Source organism: Larimichthys crocea, chromosome X (genome assembly GCF_000972845.2).
Source record: "Larimichthys crocea isolate SSNF chromosome X, L_crocea_2.0, whole genome shotgun sequence".
In the NCBI taxonomy this organism is placed as follows: domain Eukaryota; kingdom Metazoa; phylum Chordata; class Actinopteri; family Sciaenidae; genus Larimichthys; species Larimichthys crocea.
In genome coordinates this window covers 12,971,028-12,991,520 of record NC_040020.1, presented here as the reverse complement: position 1 = coordinate 12,991,520, position 20,493 = coordinate 12,971,028, and the positions used below count along the sequence as shown (strand labels likewise).

At 39.9% G+C, this 20,493-nt stretch overlaps 3 protein-coding genes across 7 annotated transcripts; 1 reads left to right on the top strand and 2 right to left on the bottom strand.

The window, feature by feature from the left end:
• Positions 1-277: 277 nt before the first annotated feature.
• poll (polymerase (DNA directed), lambda) lies at positions 278-7,213 on the bottom strand. Of its 4 annotated transcripts, none has more exons than XM_019260216.2 (9): positions 7,148-7,213; positions 5,525-5,668; positions 5,056-5,353; positions 4,830-4,941; positions 4,403-4,741; positions 4,054-4,227; positions 2,555-2,683; positions 1,758-1,926; positions 278-1,659 (listed from the first exon to the last, which is right to left on the bottom strand). In XM_019260216.2, exons 2-9 carry the CDS (start codon positions 5,637-5,639, stop codon positions 1,298-1,300), a joined length of 1,698 nt encoding a protein of 565 aa, XP_019115761.1. In that variant the 5' UTR covers positions 5,640-5,668; positions 7,148-7,213; the 3' UTR covers positions 278-1,297. The 4 variants fall into 4 exon arrangements, with proteins under 4 accessions (XP_019115761.1, XP_027139049.1, XP_027139050.1 ...); XM_027283248.1 differs by lacking the exon at positions 7,148-7,213 and adding an exon at positions 6,574-6,700; XM_027283249.1 differs by lacking the exon at positions 7,148-7,213 and adding an exon at positions 6,423-6,548.
• On the top strand, positions 6,803-10,567 carry dpcd (deleted in primary ciliary dyskinesia homolog (mouse)). 2 transcript variants are annotated; one of them, XM_027283250.1, is made up of 7 exons: positions 6,803-6,900; positions 7,362-7,492; positions 8,136-8,216; positions 8,326-8,450; positions 8,572-8,705; positions 8,864-8,966; positions 9,474-10,567. In XM_027283250.1, exons 2-7 carry the CDS (start codon positions 7,429-7,431, stop codon positions 9,576-9,578), a joined length of 612 nt encoding a protein of 203 aa, XP_027139051.1. In that variant the 5' UTR covers positions 6,803-6,900; positions 7,362-7,428; the 3' UTR covers positions 9,579-10,567. The 2 variants fall into 2 exon arrangements, with proteins under 2 accessions (XP_027139051.1, XP_010732508.1); XM_010734206.3 differs by lacking the exon at positions 6,803-6,900 and having other exon boundaries at positions 7,360-7,492.
• Positions 10,568-11,268: 701 nt separating this feature from the next.
• Positions 11,269-16,653, bottom strand: fgf8b (fibroblast growth factor 8b). The gene is made up of 5 exons (XM_010734207.3): positions 15,488-16,653; positions 15,346-15,382; positions 14,544-14,724; positions 12,906-13,012; positions 11,269-12,610 (listed from the first exon to the last, which is right to left on the bottom strand). The coding sequence occupies exons 1-5, from the start codon at positions 15,544-15,546 to the stop codon at positions 12,314-12,316; spliced, it is 681 nt and encodes a 226-aa protein (XP_010732509.2). The 5' UTR covers positions 15,547-16,653; the 3' UTR covers positions 11,269-12,313.
• Between the last annotated feature and the right edge of the window lie 3,840 nt (positions 16,654-20,493).

Here is a 20,493-nt window from a genome sequence, read left to right as displayed (position 1 = left end):
TGAAGCAGACACATGAATGAAGACAGTTAATGTTTTATTATCATTACTCAAAATATACTATGTCAAGCATCCCAGATTTTAAAATGTTAATATATCAGTTCACTCAACTCACAAGACCACATTTAAAAAAATAAGCTGACATTTATAAATGTCAAGAAATGTATCTTTTAACACCCGTCTTAAAGGTCCAGTGTGTAAATTGTAGGGGAACTGTAGGCAGAACATGGCAGTAATGGAATATAATATGTCAGCATCAGCATGTTTCCATTTATCAATCGTGGTAGAATGAGTCTTTTATATCTACAGGTGCTACAGATGTCTTCTTCCACAGAGTGCACCATGTTGAACTGACATTTTTCCACAGTAGCCCAGAAAGGACAAACCAAACTATTCTATACAAGCGGCAACCTCCGGTGCTGGGAAATTAAGCCAATGTGAAAATGCTAAAAACTGTAATTCCTCAAGCGGCCGCTTACGACAGGCTGCAAAAGTGAGTCAATCTCCATAAGTTCCCATATTAAAATGTCCAACTTCACAGTAGAAAGGTTTACAGCCCTATTCAGAAAACAGGTCTGGTCTCTATTGTTGATTTTCCCATTCAGGATAACTGTACAAGAGGTGATTTTTTTGTGGTCAAATTATATTTAGGTTTAAAGTTGTGCATAATTAACAGCGTGACTGCTTTGATTGATAGGTATATGCCATTACAGATGGCTTAGTGTCATTCATCCCGCCTCAGGTCTGCTGATAGTCCACGTCTTTGCCGGTATTTAGATTAGTGCTGCATATTTTCAGCTTCAAAACAGCACTTCAGAAACCTACAGGTGACTTAATACTGTCATTGGTTCTATATAGAGCTTTTTATAGAGCCACCATAGGTTCCCCTACACGCCTGAAAGCAGAGGGTGAGTGGATTATTCAGCTGGGTTAGCCAGTAAATCCTAAACACTGGACCTTTAATCCAACTACCTTCAGCTGAATGTCCCGGAAAAATAATGTGATTTCCAAAAGCTCTGCACCCTACAACAGTAGGAGTTTCAGAGATAGACATCTCATAACCTTGGCACAACTAGTGTTAAGTAAGAAAATGTTGTTTTTGAGATTTGAGTGAACTCCCTTTAATTTGTAGAATAAAATTAGTATTCAAGTCAACCAGGACTCTTACATGATCTGTGGAGAAGTAAAACATCCTTAAAAATCTGTTGTTTGAGCATAATTGCAGTTTACATTGTCATCATTCATCATCGTCAACTTTTTTTTCAGTAAAACCAGACAAGGCATCGTGATTGGCAAATCATCACCAGTCCCTTTCATGAGGCTGTCTGTATGGTATGCCTAAAAGACTAAAAACATCCTTCTCTGTCAGTGTAGGAAGTGGACTGCCGCCATAAACCTTCAAGCTCCCCTGACGCACCACATTTTCATTCAGCGAGTGCTCCGATAAGCTCATGTTTCTTGTCTTTGCCATGGCTCTCATTGAGCGGTTGAAGTGTGCCGATCCGGTGAAATACATGAGCGAGCAGGCAAACTCGTTGTAGGGCACCACTATGATGTCCAGCCTGCGATGGCGGTGGCAAGGCCCTGGCAGACGGCACACACCCAAGTATTTCTTCTGCTCTCCGTTCTCCTCGTGGCTCACCAGGTCGTCAGTCAAAAACCCTGAGAAATAAACAGTTTTTCAGTTTCTCTGCTGAAGGAAAACAAAACTGAGTAAGATATGAAAACATCCTCAACAAATAGAAAAAGATGGCACTTACCACTGTCATGGAGGATCTGTAACACTTTGCTGAAAACTCCCTTGTGGGACTTGCCATCAGGATGAGTTATAAGTACATCAACATCTCCACATGTGGCCTTTCCCCGACGGTACGAGCCACATGCCATCGCCACCAGCTGTGTGTCTATGCCATGGACAGCGTCCCTCACCTGCACAAAACAGAGACTGTCATCTCTCCTAGAGTGATGGAGTATATATTTTTTTAAATGTTTGGCTTCGTAAGTTTACTTTGCATGTTCTCGTGTTTTTACCATGCCCTCTCCGCTGCTATCTATTTCCAGCCAAATGCTGGGAGGTAGGCTGCTAAAGCATCACATATTATTTTGACAAGCCTTAGGGAGTACACATGCTTTAGTCATCTATCTCATGTGCACTTTCTATCTGGCAGCGTCGGAGGAAAAAGAAAATCTAAGTAATACAATATGAAAACAACAAGCGTTGTACTCAGCGCTCTGGACTGAACGGGTATCTGGCTAACTTAAGATGCAGCAACTTTCAAGAGTTAGCTTTCCCCTTTGGGATGCTCCACTTTGTGAGAACACCGTCTGGTTTTCATATTATCAAGCAGTAAAGGAAAGCTGACACAAACTTTTTCCTACTTTAAATGTTCTGCTTCCAAATTCGTGTGGGTTAAAGTTGGAACCATTTTCAAAGATATCTCACCTTAAACTGGAACTAAGCCTATTGCTTAGTATTGCTCTATAGTGCTGAGAGATGCAAACACATTTTAATCGCCATCACAGGACGATACGTATACGACAAATTAAGATACATTACCACTTTCTCTATGGCTGCTGCTTCCTCTCTGGGCATTCGGTCTAGCAAGTCATCGTAGTGTTTGAGTCCTATTTTCTGAGTGTTGCTTAGGTTGGCTTTTGTGCGGATGTCCTCCAATGTGCGAAATCCCTAAAAGACATTTTTTTTAAAGAATACAGAATGTTACATATCAGACATTTACCCTTTACACTAGTTATTAACTTAATTCGGATTACAATAGACCCTGTTTGACCTGAACATTAAATAGTATCACCTTCATAACACCTGTGTTTATGCACTATTTTATGTCAAAATGGCTGCTGTAAAAAAAAAGAAGAAGAAAAAAAAAAAGATCTATTCATTTCCAACACCTTAAACAGTATTCCTTAAGGATTCTGATAAAGATCGCACACTATATATGTGTACTATATTTATTGTTTTGTTTTTATAGGCATTTCTTTAGAGAAAAATTTAAGCTTCCGATGAAGAAGCTACTAATTAAAATGGGATCCACAGTCTGACAGATACTAGATTTTGGAGGGTTGCACTCACAAAATCTGATAATGACACAATCACACATCATTTTTTACATGTAATATAAAGAAACATTTAGATAAGAATCTCTTTATGACAGTTTATTAAGATAAATACTGCGTGGGACATTTTACAGTTTAAAAATAAACTTGTCAGTGCTCTCTAGTGGACAAACTAGGTACTGTTTCTTAGTGATCTCAAACAGAGCTTTGGACTTTTCTGCACTGCAATGTCTGACACAAATACCAATATCATCGCTGTCCACATTTGATGATTTTGACTTTTTTCTATAAATGAATGTACATATTCTCTTCTGTCTACGGCCAGCATTTAGAATCTTATTGATCAATAAAAAGATACTTTGCTACATCGTGTATGTAGCATAGATAAAAGGAAGATAGCTCTGGGTAAATAACATTTTGAATTTTTATTCAAGTACAAACAACAAGCTCTGTAATTTCTCTGAACCAAGACAGACTGATGCACACATGTCAGTGATGGCCATTAACCTGGATTACGCTGATTTCAGTCTAAAACAGTAAAATAGCTTTGATTAGGCCAGTGCACTCTGTGAAAACATGTAGGATGGCCTTGCTATTGACAGTTTTCTAATTGAGGTTGAGTAACAGGAGAGTTGAGGCTGCACATTGTCATAACCCTTTATAAAAAAATGTCTATATCTACTTTCACTCACAGATCACGTAATTAAATTTAAAATATTAAAAGGTGCACTAATGACTGAAAACATGGATTTTCGGGGTGTCGTTTAGCTCAGTTGGTAGAGCATCCATAACGTTCTTTTTTGTCTGACATAACTTCTAGGACAAATATCTTTCCACTGTGTTGTAAATTGTACTTTGATGTGAATAGCCTTGGGGTTAATAAAACAACCTTGTTGCAAAAGAGGAAGTGGAAGCTTGAACCTGTCACGTCAAACATTAAAGTATGTCTGTAATATTTTGACTAAATCTGTGCGTGTGCCTTACCTGTTGGTACCACAGCTGTGCGGTTTTAGCTCCTGCTCCCCAGATGTTAGTAAAAAGCTCCAATACTGGTACAGCCTCCCCAATGTGATCTAGCTTCCGCAGGTGACCACTCTCCATGATCTCATCAATTTTGTCGGCCATGCGTTTCCCAATTCCTGTGATCTGACAGGCCTCCTAAAACAAATGGAAAAAAGGGTTCTGATTACAAGATGAATATATGCACAATAATCCCTGTATTTTACACTGAAAGCCTATCATTCAACAAAAAGTACTTGGTACGGTCCATCCAACAACGATACATATCACTGACACTAGCAACATAATATTAAAAGCATCTGCATTAGGCTACCTGATATGACGTAACAGGCTTGTGGTAACTCTTCAGTGCGTTGACAGCCTTGGAGTAGCTTAGCGCCCTCCACTTGTCCCCCTGGTGTGTGTAGGCCTTGGCCAGCACTTCTAGTTTGTCTGTGATGTGCTTGTTGAAGTTGTTAGTTTTGGACTGAGAGGACTGGGCACAGACCCACTTCCCCGAGACCACCTTCTGAGCAGCAGAATCTGGACCAGGGTCAACATTAGAGCCAGGAGTCTCCTCTTTGGGGTGCTGGCCAGTGATGAGAGCTTCCAGGTCACTCTGAGAGACTCCGTCTTCCTCCCCTTGCACTTCCTCTTTGGTGTCTGGGATCGTCTGTAAAATGCAATGTACAACTATAATAACAATCCAACACACACAGACGGTTGTTTTTATGTGTTCAAGGTCACGACTGGAAACCTACCATGTCCTTTTCTTGCTTGGTTTTATCAGACACTGGCTGTGCAATAGTTTCTGCAGCAGGCTCGACATTCTGTAACTCTTCTTTAATGGTTTCATGCACTGTTTCAGGTTTTCTAATTGGAGAGTAGAACAGTTTTGTAAATACTAAAAGTAGATACACTTTCAGCATAGCTTACTTCTCAGTATTGGCAAACATAAATCTTTGTATGTGATGAATTTGCATTAACCTCTCTGGTAAAAGAAGGCTGTAGCTGGCCACATCCAGCAGTTGTTTCTCACTGATGCACAAACTCAGCCATGTGCATTTTACCAGTTGGACTCCAGAGGGCATACGATCCACTTTCAGTAAGCGCAGAGCCCTGTCCATGTCCATGTTTTCATCTACAACAACATGAGTGACACTGGGACACAGTGAACTCTCTGTCTGTCCTCCATTCTGCTCAATTTGTCTTTGGAAGATCTGGTATCTGGCATTTCCTATTCCAGCAGGCAGGATGTACACTTTGACACCTTTAAACGTGTTTCCTGGGACAGAAGAGAGGAACACAGAGGATCATGTTAAAATGATGTTTTCTACTTGTGTTATTAGTGTTTGTTTTACTCTTAAGCAATCTCTCTTGCACAGCTTTATGTTTGTTTTCCAACCTTATTTTCACAATTTTTCACTCTCTCCCTCACACATGCACACAAACACACCTGTGATGTCACATTCATCAGGTTTCTTCTTTGCTGGCGGTGTGTCTCTTCCATGTAACACTTTGGCTCTTTTAACTTTGGGAAAGGCCTTCATGATCCCATGACGAGGCTCCATCTTGTGTCTTGAAGAGGGACACCAGTGGCCTGTGATATGAAGCAGTATTGTGAAGTTACAGAGTAAAACCCATTCACAAATCTGAAACACAAGCTGTGTAATCCTAATTATACACCATAAAATATTAATTATAGCAGTGCTGTGGGTCCACACCGGAAAATAAACTTTTCAACGTTACAATCTGACAACAGAGATATTAAAGGCCCTGCATTCAAAATGTTGATAAAGTAAAAGTATGTAAGCAGTATCATCAAAAGTAAAAGCACACATGATGCAAGCAGAGGGCCCGCTATTGTTATTGGATATTATAATAGTGTCTTATTATTACAAATGCATTCATTAGTAACGATAGACTGCAGCAGCATTACAAGCAACACAGTAACATAGAACACTATATAGATGCGGTAAAAATGGTGACACAGTACAAATACAATCGAATAAAACTACCTCTACATATACATAAGAAAAATATACATATGGACTCGTGTATAAAAAAAGTGTTTAAGTAGAAAAAAATGCAACAAAACAGAAGATAAATGCCAAAAATGCTTACGGGAGCTGCTGCAACAAGCTGCCACTAGAACGGTGCTTTTGATTAGCATTTTAATGAATTTGGTCAAGTGGGAGCGAATTGTAACTTCTTTAAAAACGATGGATAGTTTCATCTCTATTAAGCACATATTATAATTGGTTACATGATCTTTTACGTTGATGGAAAGTAGTTATGTGCAAAATAACTAGTAGCTGTAGCTGTCACATAAAAGTATTGCTGTAGAAATCTACCATTTCTCTAAAGTGTAGTGGAAATGTCAGTAAGAAGTAGTCAGTTCTTAAGTAAAGTTACAGGCACCTCGAATTGTCCTTAAGTACTGAACTAAACTCAAGTACACAAGTATACACCACTGTCATTTAATAGACAACTCTCACTGCTGACCTTGTTCACAGCAGCCATTTTCACATAGTAGGTAAATAGTAGGTAAACACAGGTGTGACTGTGCAACGATACTAATTAAGGCCCCGTTCCATTCAGGTCAAACTGAGTCAGGGTGCTGCTGTCGTGCTTGTTGGTGCATGCTGCTGCAATAAATGGAACAGAGCCTTAATTATCATCATTGGAAACACCTGTGTTGGCCCCACTGCGTCATGTCAAACTGCCTGCTGTAAAAAAAAAGGTCTATAACATTATCAGCGTTAGTATCTATCCCTCTAACCGTGTCAGTAGTGTGACTCGGCTTGTACTCGGTGCAGATATCCAGCTATAGTTAAGCTTGCTGACACAGCACTCAACTTAAAGCTGCTTCATGAGACAGACTGAGACTGAGAAATCAATCTCTTGTTGTGCTAACTACCTTTAGCTCACGCTAACGTCAGAAACAGAAAGCAGTCGCTCTTTCAAGTATCACTTCCACCCAATAATCAACTTAGGCTTTGATTCATTCGAACGTATCTAAATATAAGTGTACATTTGCAGCAGGAAACTCTTTGAAGCGTAATGTTTTGGCTCTTACCCCCTGCTCAGATGGAACCATGAAAAACGGACAACGTTCGACTCAAATGTTTCACTTCCGGGTCAATTATTTGGTTTATTTCTTTTTTAGATTAAATTATATTTAAATCATATCCACAAATTTACCACTACAACCCAATTAGATCGTGGTTGTTTGTAGTATATTTTTTTATCTGATAAATTTCGTTTAACTCTACAACTAGTTTTCTTATTAGGTTCTGTATATACCTCGGTTACTGTGGTTACGGGTTGAGTCCGGAAGTGGCCCTGACGAACAGAAACATGGCTGTGCAGAGCTGGATTGATGTCTTAAAGTCATCAAAGAAAACAGCTTTGATACACGATGGTGAGTAACTTACGAATAAGAAAATAAAGAAAAGATTTGTCGACAGATTTAGTCTCGTTTTGCGTACCGTTAGTTATTTATATTGCGATAACTCAGACTAATAGCTAGCTTTCCAGCTAACATTAGCTAATGTTACTAGGCAACAAGCAGGTGGCACAACTGGCCCTGTAGCATGTTACACACATAAATAGTAAAACACGTCTAATAAAAGACGCTATCGACAGCTCGTGTCCATTATAACACATTTTTTGAAAAAGCTGTGTCCTTAAAAAGAGTTACTCTCCGCCCTCTGTGTGTCTCTTAACTTTACAGAGCAGGAAAGCGTCTCATCTAGCTAATATAGCTCATGTAATATCTCTCTAATCAACTTTGCCACTTTTAGCATCTCAAATCACAAACTAATCCTTAGTAAAAGTACTCTTTATTGGTCTCTGTTTACAGCGATTACAGCTGTTTTATTGGAACAAAAATCATTACAAATTCTAGTTTTATCATTGAAACTCAGTACTGTATATTTACTATACTGAGAATAATCACAGGTAATGCTGTGTTGGCTTGTTAATCTCAAAAACACATGTAGCATCAGCATATCATTTTGTTTTTCTAGTTTGTATGATAAATATTTACAAATTCCACCTCGCAGGAAAAAGGAAGATCCACTACCTCTTTATAGATGGAAAGGAAATGGCAGAAGAGTATGACTTGAAAACAGACGAGCTCATTGGTAAGCAACAGGTTGTTTGACTTTTACACATTGACGTGTAGCTGCTGGCGTTCTCAGTTTCATGTGGCATGAGTTTATGTATCTTTATGAAATGTTTTGTACTTTTCAGTCCGAAAATGGCGACATAAAAGCACACTTGGAGCTCAGGGCCAATGGCAGGTCGAGGTTGGGGACCCACTTGTGGTTCCTGTCCCTTCTTTGGATTCAGATGTGATCAAGGAGAACTGCTCCAATGTGGGTCTTCTTCTATGTTCTCTTTCATTTTCTAATGTGAATTTTTTTGTTTCACTTTGATTATTTTTAAGGGAAATTTTCATGTCTGTCAAATAGATCTGAGTGATTTCTTTTTACACAGCCTGTGTTCACGCGCAAAGACACAAAGACCAGCTTTCAGTGGAGAATCCGCAACCTTCCCTACCCCAAAGATGTCTTCAGTGTGTCCGTGGAGCCATCTGAGAGATGCATCATCATAAAAACCTCAAACAAAAAGTAAACATGCATGAGAGCACTGGATCTTTTCACCCCTGCTGTGTTGTACACTTGTTGCATGTAATCCCTTTGTCCTCCCTATAGATGGCACTGTTTACAATACATTTGTCTTAATGGTGGCGTGATAAATCTGTGACATCCTCTCTGTGTCTTCCCAGGTATTATAAGAAGTTCAGTGTTGTTGATTTAGATCGCAGTCAGCTGCCACTGGACAACTCCGCCCTCAGCTTCACTCACACCAACAACACTTTAATTGTCAGCGTAAGTCTTATGCGGCAAATATGAATTTGTACATTCAGATACAAATTTTCATATATATATCTATAATATTATCTTACCTAGTGCTTTAAATAAAAAGCTGTAGCCATTGAAGGTTTATTCTAAGATGTGTTATATGGATCATTTTAAAATCTTAATAACTGCAAAATTATCTGAAAAAATATAAATGTATTTTATAAAACAAAAGAAAATCTTGCTGAAACTATCATTCCATTTTAACTTTGATTATTAAAGCATTTTATGCAAATCAAGAAAATGAGACGCTGATGCTTTTGTCTGATTTTGTATTGTAGTTTTTCCTCTGTGCACCTATTCTTGTTTTTTTTGACATTTCAACAATATTTGTATTCCTATTATCCCTCCTAATTGCTCTTTTTGCTATATTTGCATCTATTTGGCCCACTCTTTCAACAAGATTGCATTTAAGGATTTACATAAGGAAGACAAGAAAAATGTTGAAGTAATTCTTTTTTCTCCTCTCTTGTCCAGTACAAGAAACCCAAGGAGATCTTAATCCTTGAAGAGGAGCTGCTGAAGGAGCTGAAAAAACTGAAGGGGACCGGTGAAGGGGACGTCGACTGCAAAACTCAGTGAATTCGGACTCTGGGAGCAAGAGAGTGATTCTGCGTTGCATTTGAAGCAGAACCTCACTGCGTCATTTTCCACTCACATGTGAGCTCTCGCTTAATTTTTCTTTAGTGGACCCCTTCATTAAGAAGATCTCCTGCACAGTGCCTTGTCAATGGTTTAATACTTTTAATTGTGTTTACTGATGTCTGTCTGTTTATTACAGTGTTATAATTTGTCCTGCCATTTATATTTGAGACAGACATATTCCGTAAAACATTATTTCACAGTCCAACCACATTTATGATATCTGAACCACAAATGATTTCTTACACAGAAAATGTATTGAACATTTTACATAAAATATTTGTAGGGAATTTTTAAGAATTGTGTCTATTTTTGCAAACTGACTAAGGGGGCAATTTTGATAGGGGTCACTAACCTGCTACCCTCCTTTCATTGATGTCCTTGTAAAACACTCAAAACACACAATGCCTCATCCCTGTTCGTTCCGGGGTCACTGTTACGAGCACATCCCATTTGTGTTAACTGAATACCCTCATGTTCCTTGCATGTAGTGGGCCACCCTGAAAGCCATTACTGAAACTCTGGTCAGCGAGCAAGCTAGTGTTACTGTTTCCCTTTACAACAAAGGGTCACTCTGACCCTGTGGTCTCCAGCTAAAAGCCCACTGGCACAAGAAAGAAAAAGGTGCAACTGTTGCAGGGATTTGTTCCTAATGAATTTCATATTATTGTCTAATGAGGACAAATATAAAGAAGATATCTAACGCTTTTGGATTTTTGAAGTCAATGTGTGTGTGTATATATATGACATGTACAGAAGAAAAAGAATTGTATAGGTCGTGCTTCCAAAATGGGATATTTGTCTGCTTTACACCCAGTACAATTAAGAAAAAAAAATGTCCAGTCAGAAATACTTAGACAGTGGATAAAAAAAGAACAGTACTGTTTAAAAGAGACAATGGCATTTAAATATAGATCGTTTCAACCTTATGATTCCTTGCATTTTTTTACCACTTGTCCAAACCCATAGAGCAAGTGCAAAAGGCAGAGACAAAACCACAGGTCTCTCTCACTATTGTGCTTTGTCTTCTCCCAGATGGAAAGAATAGGAATACAAGCAAACATTTTAAACCCAGCCCGTCATGTTGTTTTGCAAATTCTTGTGAGGGACTTGATGGGTTTCTTCTTTTTTTTTTCCTTTTTTTAACGTTTGACAAAAAAAAATGCATTCATACATACTTGATTAGGTAGTGTTTGCCTGTTTGGTTTTTGAAGTGGTGCGGTGTTAAAACTGCTTAAATACATCATGTAAGATGTTTTTGCTGCTGAGCACATGCCCTAAATACCAAGCGACCGTTCTGAGGTCTTCATTTTCGTAGTTTGGTTTAATGCTTTACAGTCTTCGGAGCTCGAGCTGCTGTCAAAACAAATTCCTGCTGAAGCAAATGGCAACTAACAAATTGGACATCCAGCTCATGCACTGTGAGAGCAGCCGAGTCCCTCTGTTCAGGGTCTTCTTCCTCCCCTGTCGTTTGGCCTCTGATGGTCATGCTCAACTGCTTCTGGGAAGAGGGTTTCTTTTCTGCCTCCCTTTCATTCCCGAATGCCTCTTCCCAGCCATTCCCCCTCTTTCAGCCGATGCCACATTTTGCCACACAGGCCCTGATGCTTTTTCTGCCCCCTCCCACCTCCCCTCTCCCTGCCTCCAACCCCTTACCCCTCCCTGTGTGACTGGCTTCTTTTTGATAACTGACCCCTCCTCGTGTTATTATTCGAACCCACTATTGTATAACATGCCCTTTTATATGAGGTTTCACAAAGGGCCCATTTGATCAGAGGGTTACGGTGTGCGATCGTGAGAAATGCAACTACATGGTGGTAACCTTTGTTTGGGCCAAAATGGTGGGCTGACCTCATCGCTTTTAATGCATAGCTCGGGCCATTCAGGCCCAAGTCTCACTTGCTGAGCACATTGAATTCAGTAGCCTGTCACAGATATTGCCCCTCAGTTATCTGGGTCTCCAGCTTGAAGAAGAATACGAAGAAGAAGGAGAAGAGAAAAAAAAAAAAACAACAGTTTTTGGGGGCAACTAACAATGTATGCTAACTTTCTGTCCCAAAACAACCACACAAGAGAAAGGCCGAGCAGCTTGTGAAGGGATTCTTTAGTGGTTTTAATATACACTCTACAATAAATATTTCCATCATTTGACTTCATTTACATTTTTACAGTAAAAATATATTCATATACAGTATGTAGAAAAAAAAAAAACAGGTTAAAAATTCTCCGAAATGGCCTCCTAAAGGCATGATAGCATGTCAACTGAGACTCAGATGCTGTAACCACAAGAAAATCCACAGATAGCTGCCGTGTCTAGCTTCATTGTACTCATTTCTCTTTAAACATTCTTTGTTGCTGAGCTGGCTAACTTCTAACCAAAGGTATTCAACTCGTGACAATATTGAGCTCTTCTGTACTTTAATTGCCCCCCCTCCCCCTGATTTAATAAGTAAAAGTCTGTCCTAAAGTCTGTCTGAATTGGAAATAACTAGCAGATTAGATAGTCAATGTTTACATACAATCCAGTACAAAGAATTACATAAGTCCACAAGATGAGGCAAAAAGTGTATGGGCACTTGACTGTAAAAGTTAATTTCTCTGGGAGCACTTGTTTTTTCTCTTGTAGTGGTTTTTTCTGTGTTCGTTCCACAGTTCTCCCCCAGTGGTTTCAGTCCTCAGCGGCCCCCTGAGCGCTGCTGATGGGAATGTTTAGTCCGCTTGCTCAAAGGCTGCGCTGGGACAGCGAGAGGAAGGACATCAAACGGTCTCCTCTCGCTCAGCAAGTGCCCCCTGGGTAGACGCTTCATGAAGTGGGCCTCCCTCTGGTGCTGCTTGGTCTTGGAGGCCTTCCTTGGACGGCCCTTGCGCGTGAAAGCCATGTACCAGCCCTCGTACTTGGCGTTCTGAAGCGCCGTGTAGTTGTTTTCCAGAACAATCTCTGTGAAGATGCAGTCTTTGCCGCGTCCTTTCCGCTGGGGAAGAAAAGAAGAAAAAAAAAAGGAGGGGAGAGAAGTTGAGGTATTTTGGACAATTTCCAGGAAGTCGGAAAGTGGATTGTCTTTATTTCCAGACAATCAAATACCCTTTGAAACCTTAAGAGGCAACTGCTCAGACAAATCTGAAAATCAAATGTGCTCTGGCTGTGAATGTGTCTCAGCAACGTGTCGCCATAAGCTGCAAATCTGGAATAACATTTCCAAGAAACAAACAAACTTCAAGCTGTTGCTTCAGTCCTATGCGGCCACAGAACTATGAAATCCAGATTACCTTGCCGATCAGCTTCCCCCTCTTGTTCATACATATGTAGTATCCTGTCTTCACCCCTTTAATACGGATACGACTTCCAAAAGAGTCCGTCTCCACCTCCAGTTTAGCTGCACAGACAAAACAGATCACAGATAATGAAATGAAATGGTGCAGGAATGTAGATTATGATGTTACAGTGTGTGAGACGAATGGCACCGGCACATCTTTGGTAGAAACTGTAATAAACAGTCGTCATTAAACGGCATTAAATTGTTTTAAAAGGACATGACCGGTGAACCAGAACCATGCAGATGACATACACATTTCCTCTTAACCCTTTTATGATCCAGTAGCCGCCTTTAACAATGGCATGCGAGCCGTCCAAAATAGCAGCAAATGATAGTGTTTTTGCACGGCACGATTGTTGTTGAACGTCTGTAAATGCTGTGCTGTGATGCAGTTCAGACTGGGGATAAAGGAGAGTGAGAATACTGCGGTCAGGGACACAGCCACAAGCACAGAGCAGCGGTCAGATTTGGGCCGGTTACAAGAGTGACACCCACTTAGGACGTGAAGCCAATGTGTGCATGACTGACTCTCTCTCTCTCCCCCTCTGTGCGAGTGTGTGTGTGTAGGCCGAGATTTTTTAAAAGACAAAAGAGCACACAGGAGAGGCAAGGATAGGAAAAGGTATAAAGTGAAGATGCTGACTTCACCGCTCCTTATAAATTGAGTCATACATCGAGTTGTAATGCAATGAAAATTCCTCATAAAAAGAGCCTCCAAAAAAGCGCAGGCAGCAGGCACTGAGGAGTGGATGGGCAGTGGTGGCTGTGGTGGAAAGATGGCTAGACACACCAAAATCCTTTGGTGACAGGAATTCTGCTCCCTTTAAGATTGAGGACAGTTTTTTTTCCCCCTGCTAGAAGCAAAGAAAAAAAAGTATCTCCCTGAAGTCCATCATAACAGGTGTCGAGAACTTTTCTAGACGACCAACACATTAAAGAAATAAATCATCTTCATAAGGCCATAAAAGATGGCAACACTGATGCCACTAACGATGTTTACAACTGCTACTACTATTTCTCCTGGCTCCGAACGTTTTCCTACAGGCTGCCAAAAACTACATAATTTATACCGCTTTTCAACACCGGCCCGCGCACCATTGAATTTAAACTATTCTCGTGTTGGTAAAGGCGAACATGTTTCCCATTTTATTGTCTTCCTGAGGTTTAAACGCATTGAAATGTAAGACACGATGGCCTTTAGCTGTCATCGGTTTTGATTCATCTGGTCATAACACACAGGGGCTTCGAATAAAGTTGCTTCATCATTTCAGAGATAATAAAAAAACTGAATGGATTAACATATGTGGACATTTATTCGGCTATTTATTATATAACTGTGTTTAAATATGTAATTAAGCCACCTCAGGTGAGGCCATTTAACTAAATGGTGCAAATTACACGAGGTATTCTCGCGATATTTTCCACATTTCTCTCATAAATGGACTTAACTGCGCATGTCCCTCCGCTAACTTGTTAAATGGATGCTGATGGATTAGTCATGTTTTTCGAATCATAAGTGGAGTTATTGGCTCTTTAAATCACTTCTAGTCCACACTGCTTGTCTGCTAGCCTTGTTCTCCGGTTCTCTTACCGTGTACCGCACCGTCGTCCCCGTTGGCGTTGACCCTCTTGTTGGCCAGGACCTGGACGTGTTTCCCGCTTGTGCGGCTGTACAGCTGGTAGGTGCGTGTCAACCTGCGGCTCATGCGGTCCGACAGCCGGCTCTGCTCGGTGACATGGTGCTTGAAATTAGGAGGAGACTGCACAGTGTTCTGTCGGACAATAGGAAACACATGTCATGAAATATTAAATGACTTTTTAATGTTTAATTTTTTCTTTCTTTTCTTTTCCTTTTTTTTTTTTTTTAACTTTGCAACTCCTGAAAGAAAAAAAAAAATGTCAACTGTGAGCTTGCCAGTCAAAAAGCCAAGGCCCAACAGTTCATCATGTCATTCATCACATTCAAATAGTTCATCCTGCTTTTTATCCTCTCATGTATTTGTGCATATACGGTATCTTTTTTTGAAGATGCTTTCAGGGACCCTCGGGGATGACATTTCCCTCTGATAGGTTGTTTTTACCACCGATGATCTTTCACCCCTTCTTGACTCCTTCTTCTTTTTTCTCATTTCAGCCGTTCTCCATCCACATGTGTTTTCACGATCACTTTTTAGGCTGGAGCTTACCTCTTTTCAAGATGTTTGAATTGTTGCCAATTGCCATAGCGCTCATAATAAAATGTTTTCATTGTTATTGCAGGCTATTGCAGATGTAGAGACGCTGAACTATAAGCCGCTAAACGCGGCGCCTGCATACCTGTTAACTTTAACTTACTTCATTATAGAACTTTACGCAACATTAATGCTTTTTATTGAAGTGAAAATGTGAGTTACCTGTGCGTAAAAGCAAAGCGCCGTGAACTGAATTAACCTGAGGGGGGAAAAAGAAAAAAGAAAAATTAAAAAGCTCTAACCTGTTGCTCGAATTCAATGAGTTCCAAAGGCAACTACATTATCTTGACATCTCTTTACTTACAGATAACCTAACCTCGATGTTCTCAGTCTCATCTTGTAATAGTTCAAATATTGCTTCATGAATACTCCACTGATTCGGTGCTGGAAGCTCTCGGAAATAAAGTTCCTCCTGGTGGGGATTTCAGCTCACTTGGATCCCCCCTCTTGTTACACATACCAGGCGATAGCCGTGAAAATGAAGAGATCCAAAACTGTCAGGGTCCCATGCATGCACATACAGGATCCACTCTCCACTCTTTAACTGTTAAAAATGAAAGACCAGACGATTTGAAAGACGCTGCGGTGCCAAATCCAAAGTGAAAGTCCGGAGAAAGTATCGCTGTCACCGAACGACCTCCATCAAATCCTCTTCGTGTCAATCACTCCTCTCAGTAATGAAGTCCGAATAAATCCTCTCTGACTTTGTGTGACGGAGCAGTGGCGATTAGTTTTTGTTTTACGCACGGATCTTTACGCATCAGCGGTCAGATGCGCCGTGTGAATTTCCTGAAAATAAGTCACTCAATTAAAAAAGAAAAAAAAAGCTGAATGAATCCCACGAGTAGCGACGCGCCTTTATTTGTTGTTGTTGTTTTTTTTTGTGCGAAGTTACAGCGGTGGTGATACAGCTGTCCCTCTATACGATGCACACAGATAGTATAACTCCAACGTCAACCTTCCTCCCACACGTGTATTTCTTGTGGTCGCCTCCAGTCCGCATACAGCATCTGTCTCCCTCTACATTTAAATACTTTAACTTGCGGGAAAGTCAATATCCTCGGCGAGAGCAGGCGGAGCGTTCAGGCTGGAGCCAATTTGAAACTGAATACTTATTAAAACACTTTGCCTGCGCCTATTTGCTTACAGGTCCATAAACACAGCATTTATCAATGCATTGGATGTATATAATTAGAGTATCTATAAGATCAAATGTTATTCTAGTCTGTCAAGGTTTATTTGTGGGTTAAATCCACGCACAACATCACTAATATCAGTTTATGAGATGTTTTCAACTAGGCATGCACATTAATCTCATTCATTGTCATGACATTACTGCATCTTATCCATGTAAAATCACAGTCTACTTTTCTATAAGGAGAAATGTCCACATGGAAAAATTCCCTGGCATGTACTTAAGAAAATCTACAGTTACATTAGCTTATTCCCCGACTGCAGGTTAGAGGTTGTTTGGTGGTCCCTCAGGACAGACCTTGATGTACTTTTTCATCGTACATATGTAAGTAATATGTATTCCATGTGAACACATGACACAGAATGGTTTTCACATAACATCTAAAGCCTTCGCCTTGGATACAAATGCTCTCTCGCTCACAATCATTCTTCCATAACTTTTTCACAGTCCTGGTTTGATTTTCAAAAAGTGTGTCCCGGCCCTGGTCTGCTACTTTCACAGCGTGGTTTCATACACTACATCATGCAATTATATTCTAATTATTCTTTGTGACAACAAAGCAGCAGGGTTTCCTTCAAGGGGGACGCGACTGTTACACATTCGTCCGATAGGGAAGAAAGAGGGCGGTTGTAACATGGGATACTTTGAACTGTGACTGTCACGAACAAACTCTAAACTTGATCAGTCTTTTTCAATCCAACACAAGAAGAAAACGGCAGCGAATTAGTATTTTGAAATATTTTTCCCCTCTAAATCAAGTATATTTTTTGAATATGTCCACAGCTAATAACAGAAGTGAAGTATTACTTTTGAAACATTAATTTAATCCAGATTAAGAAGTTTACCTGTGTTAAAGTGAGACTTTGAGATAAACTAACTAAATTTTAATTTGGTTGTGAGATGTAACATATTTGCATCAAAGTTTATTTAACTTCACTGACTTAAATAAAGAAGGGCACATGAATAGCAGAGTGAAACAAATGTAAGATTCGACCCCACTCTCCACTGTTCCTGCGTGACACATGAAATAAACATTAAGACCGTCGTCCACACAGTTGTGAAAAATGGTGACTGTACATCAGCGTAAGCTGAACGCAAAATGGTGCAAAAACATTGGACACCTCCTCCTACAGTAAATCACTTCTGTATCCTTGTGACACCACGGGTGAAACAAAATTTAGGCGATGTCAGTGGCTATATGCACGCTTTAAATCAGAACAGAAGTAGTAATCTAGAGTATAGGTTTACTGACTTCAAGCCTCAAATCGGATTATCGTCCTAATGAGCCAAAACCAAGTTTTGGACATCGACTGTGTTCTTAAATGTAGGCCCATGTTCTCTGTATGAACTGTTTGGGAAACTCTTGCACCCTTCTCATAGAACAGCTGTATAAAAGTATAATATATATATAATTATGTGAGTTTGGTCAATGTCTTAGCAGTAAATCAGTCATTTCAGCCAATGCAGGGGATTTTTAGAGGGTGAAAATGGACCTGCCTTATTAGTTCCAGCGGGACGCAGCAACAAGTGATTTTGCCACCTGGAACAATTCAGCTTTGTTCTTTCATATTTTGACCCCTTACGAAGCAACGATCGCACATCCAAATATGAAATCCACATGCATGATAATTAAAAGATATCAAGTTTTATGAAGACCACACATTGGCTCATCGAACGTTTACGTTTGACTGTCAGAACACACACACACACAGATTATTTCTGTCATGAGTCATTTAAAGAAAATTTGATTAAGAAGAGGAAACCTGGAGTTCTCTAGAAGGAGGTGTAGTTAAAACCCAGTCTGACAGTCTTCACAGTCAGCCACATTATTGTAGAGCAGAAACCTTCTCGCAGCATACTGTAGTCAAATTGAAACAATAAATTTCATGTGATAGTACGTACAGTAATTGATGGAAATGATCAATATTCTTCTCTGTTTTCTGTTTTTTAAAGAACATGAATGTCATGAAACTCCCTTCAGTCTTAGCGTTTCATGGCATTGCTGTTTCATTCAAAATATGCAGAGCAATGAGTCAGTTTTATCCACTATATATATATCTGTATGTCAACAAACAGGGTGCTGAGCCTCATATGCTCGATACTATTTTATTGTGAGATTGCTTTTATTCACTCTGAGATACTTGCCAGCTCCCTTCCTTGTCTGCTGTCCTTGTCATGGCCTTGGGTCAGCCAAGATCAGACAATGACACAAGTCTTGTGTCTTGATTGCTAGGAAAGCTATCTTTTTCCCACATAGTCAGTGATAGTTGACAATAACAGCCAGTGAGAAGAATTCAAATACCTTGAAAAAATAGTTGCATACATTAGGCTTTTTTTCTTTGCTCAGTGTTTGTGAGTGTGCTGCCTGTGGACAAACATGGTTCGCTGATTTGTGAGTCTGTAAGATCCGTGTTTTGATTTTCCATTTTATAGATATTTATATGTTGTTTGCATGGCAGTCATCATGTGAAGTAAGTTGATTAAAGGTCTGTAGGAAAGAGAAACATTTGCATTAGTTTCGTTGAGGGAAAAAAGCCACTTCTACATGCTGGAGACTGAATCTTACCTGATCTATGTTCTTAAAGGAATGGTTTAATATTTTTGGAAGTAATCTTATTTCCTTTCTTCCTAAGTTAGATGAGAAGATTGACACCACTCTCATATTTGCACACACACACATCTTGGCAATAAAGCAAATTAATTAAACAATTTCTTTAATAACCCACAACATCTTGGTCTTAGCTAGTCATTCTCACATATAGTTTATACCCCATATTCTTTACTGCTTCTAAAAACTTGACTGAGAACATTTGTTCCAGTTTTGTACAGTCAATTCATCTCTTTGACTTCACTATAGTCTACAACAGCCACATACAATTTAGAAACAATTCCATCTTTGCAAACTTAAATGACGTTTGGTTAAGGTGACCTGTCAGACAGGTTTGGCTAAAATTCTCCAGACTATACATGAAAGGTTTCTCTGAAACACGATCAAAAGCTATCATTTTTTATTCTCGTTTTTTACATACCTAACTGTCTGCTGCCTCACTCCTGAGATTCTCTAGTGACCAGCTTTTCTGGCCTCTTAATGAGTTTGAGAAGAGTTGACACAGGTCCAAGTTTTGCCCCAGATCCTGATTCTTTTGCCTTTTCTCTGAGTCTCCCAATGCTGCTTTTCTCATTTGGATCACAGTTTGCTAACTAAAGCAAGACCCTGGTATCAGCGAATGAGGTACAAAAACAGCAATCATTGGACGCTGTGAAAAAGAAATCACAGAGAGGAACTTTTTGGCAAAGATGCACATTGGTTATTCTTAGAAGAGGAGTGACTGAATGTCTGAAAAGGCCCCAGAGCAGACTACCATTCAGTGAGAGGTATTATTCTCCCCAGCTAATGTGAGACATAAAAATACACACTCTTGCATAAGGCACAGCCAATGGAAAGGTAGACACCATAGAGGAAGAGAAAAAACAGAGCCAGAAAGGAAGACGGACAGAATACGAGTGTGTGTGTGTGTGTGTGTGTGTGTGTGTGTGTGTGTGTGGGTGTGTGTGTGTGTGTGTTTGGGTGGAAAGGAATATGTGGGATGTTGTGATTCTCAGTGTCATCTGGTAGCAGTGTCACTCACCGCCCAAACCTCAGTGGCTTTTAAGAAGAGAAACACTTCAATCAACCTGTTGTAATTATGCACTGCTGCTTTGTTGCAACAACGTGAACCACATAATGTGCCTGTAACCGCATCACCACACAGACACACACACACACACACACACACACACACAGCAGTAACTTACCTTGAATTGGCTCAAGAGTTTGCTGGCTCACAAATTCAACATCACTGAAAGCGACACTTTGTTCCTGGTGCAGGATGACATGGAGGATTAATGGCATACAATGTACTTACAATGTACACTTACTCGTAATTAAGTTTTTTTTTTATTCTAAGAAAATAGGTCGATGGATATCACCCTTTATATGTTACCATTTATAAATGTCTTTATTGATGTTAATCTAACTAATACTAAATAAGAACAACTATTGCCAGGTTGTGACTGGTGGTTGTCCTCTCCCAGTACTTGCTTTGTCTTCTTTGCACTTCAGCTCATCATTAAAC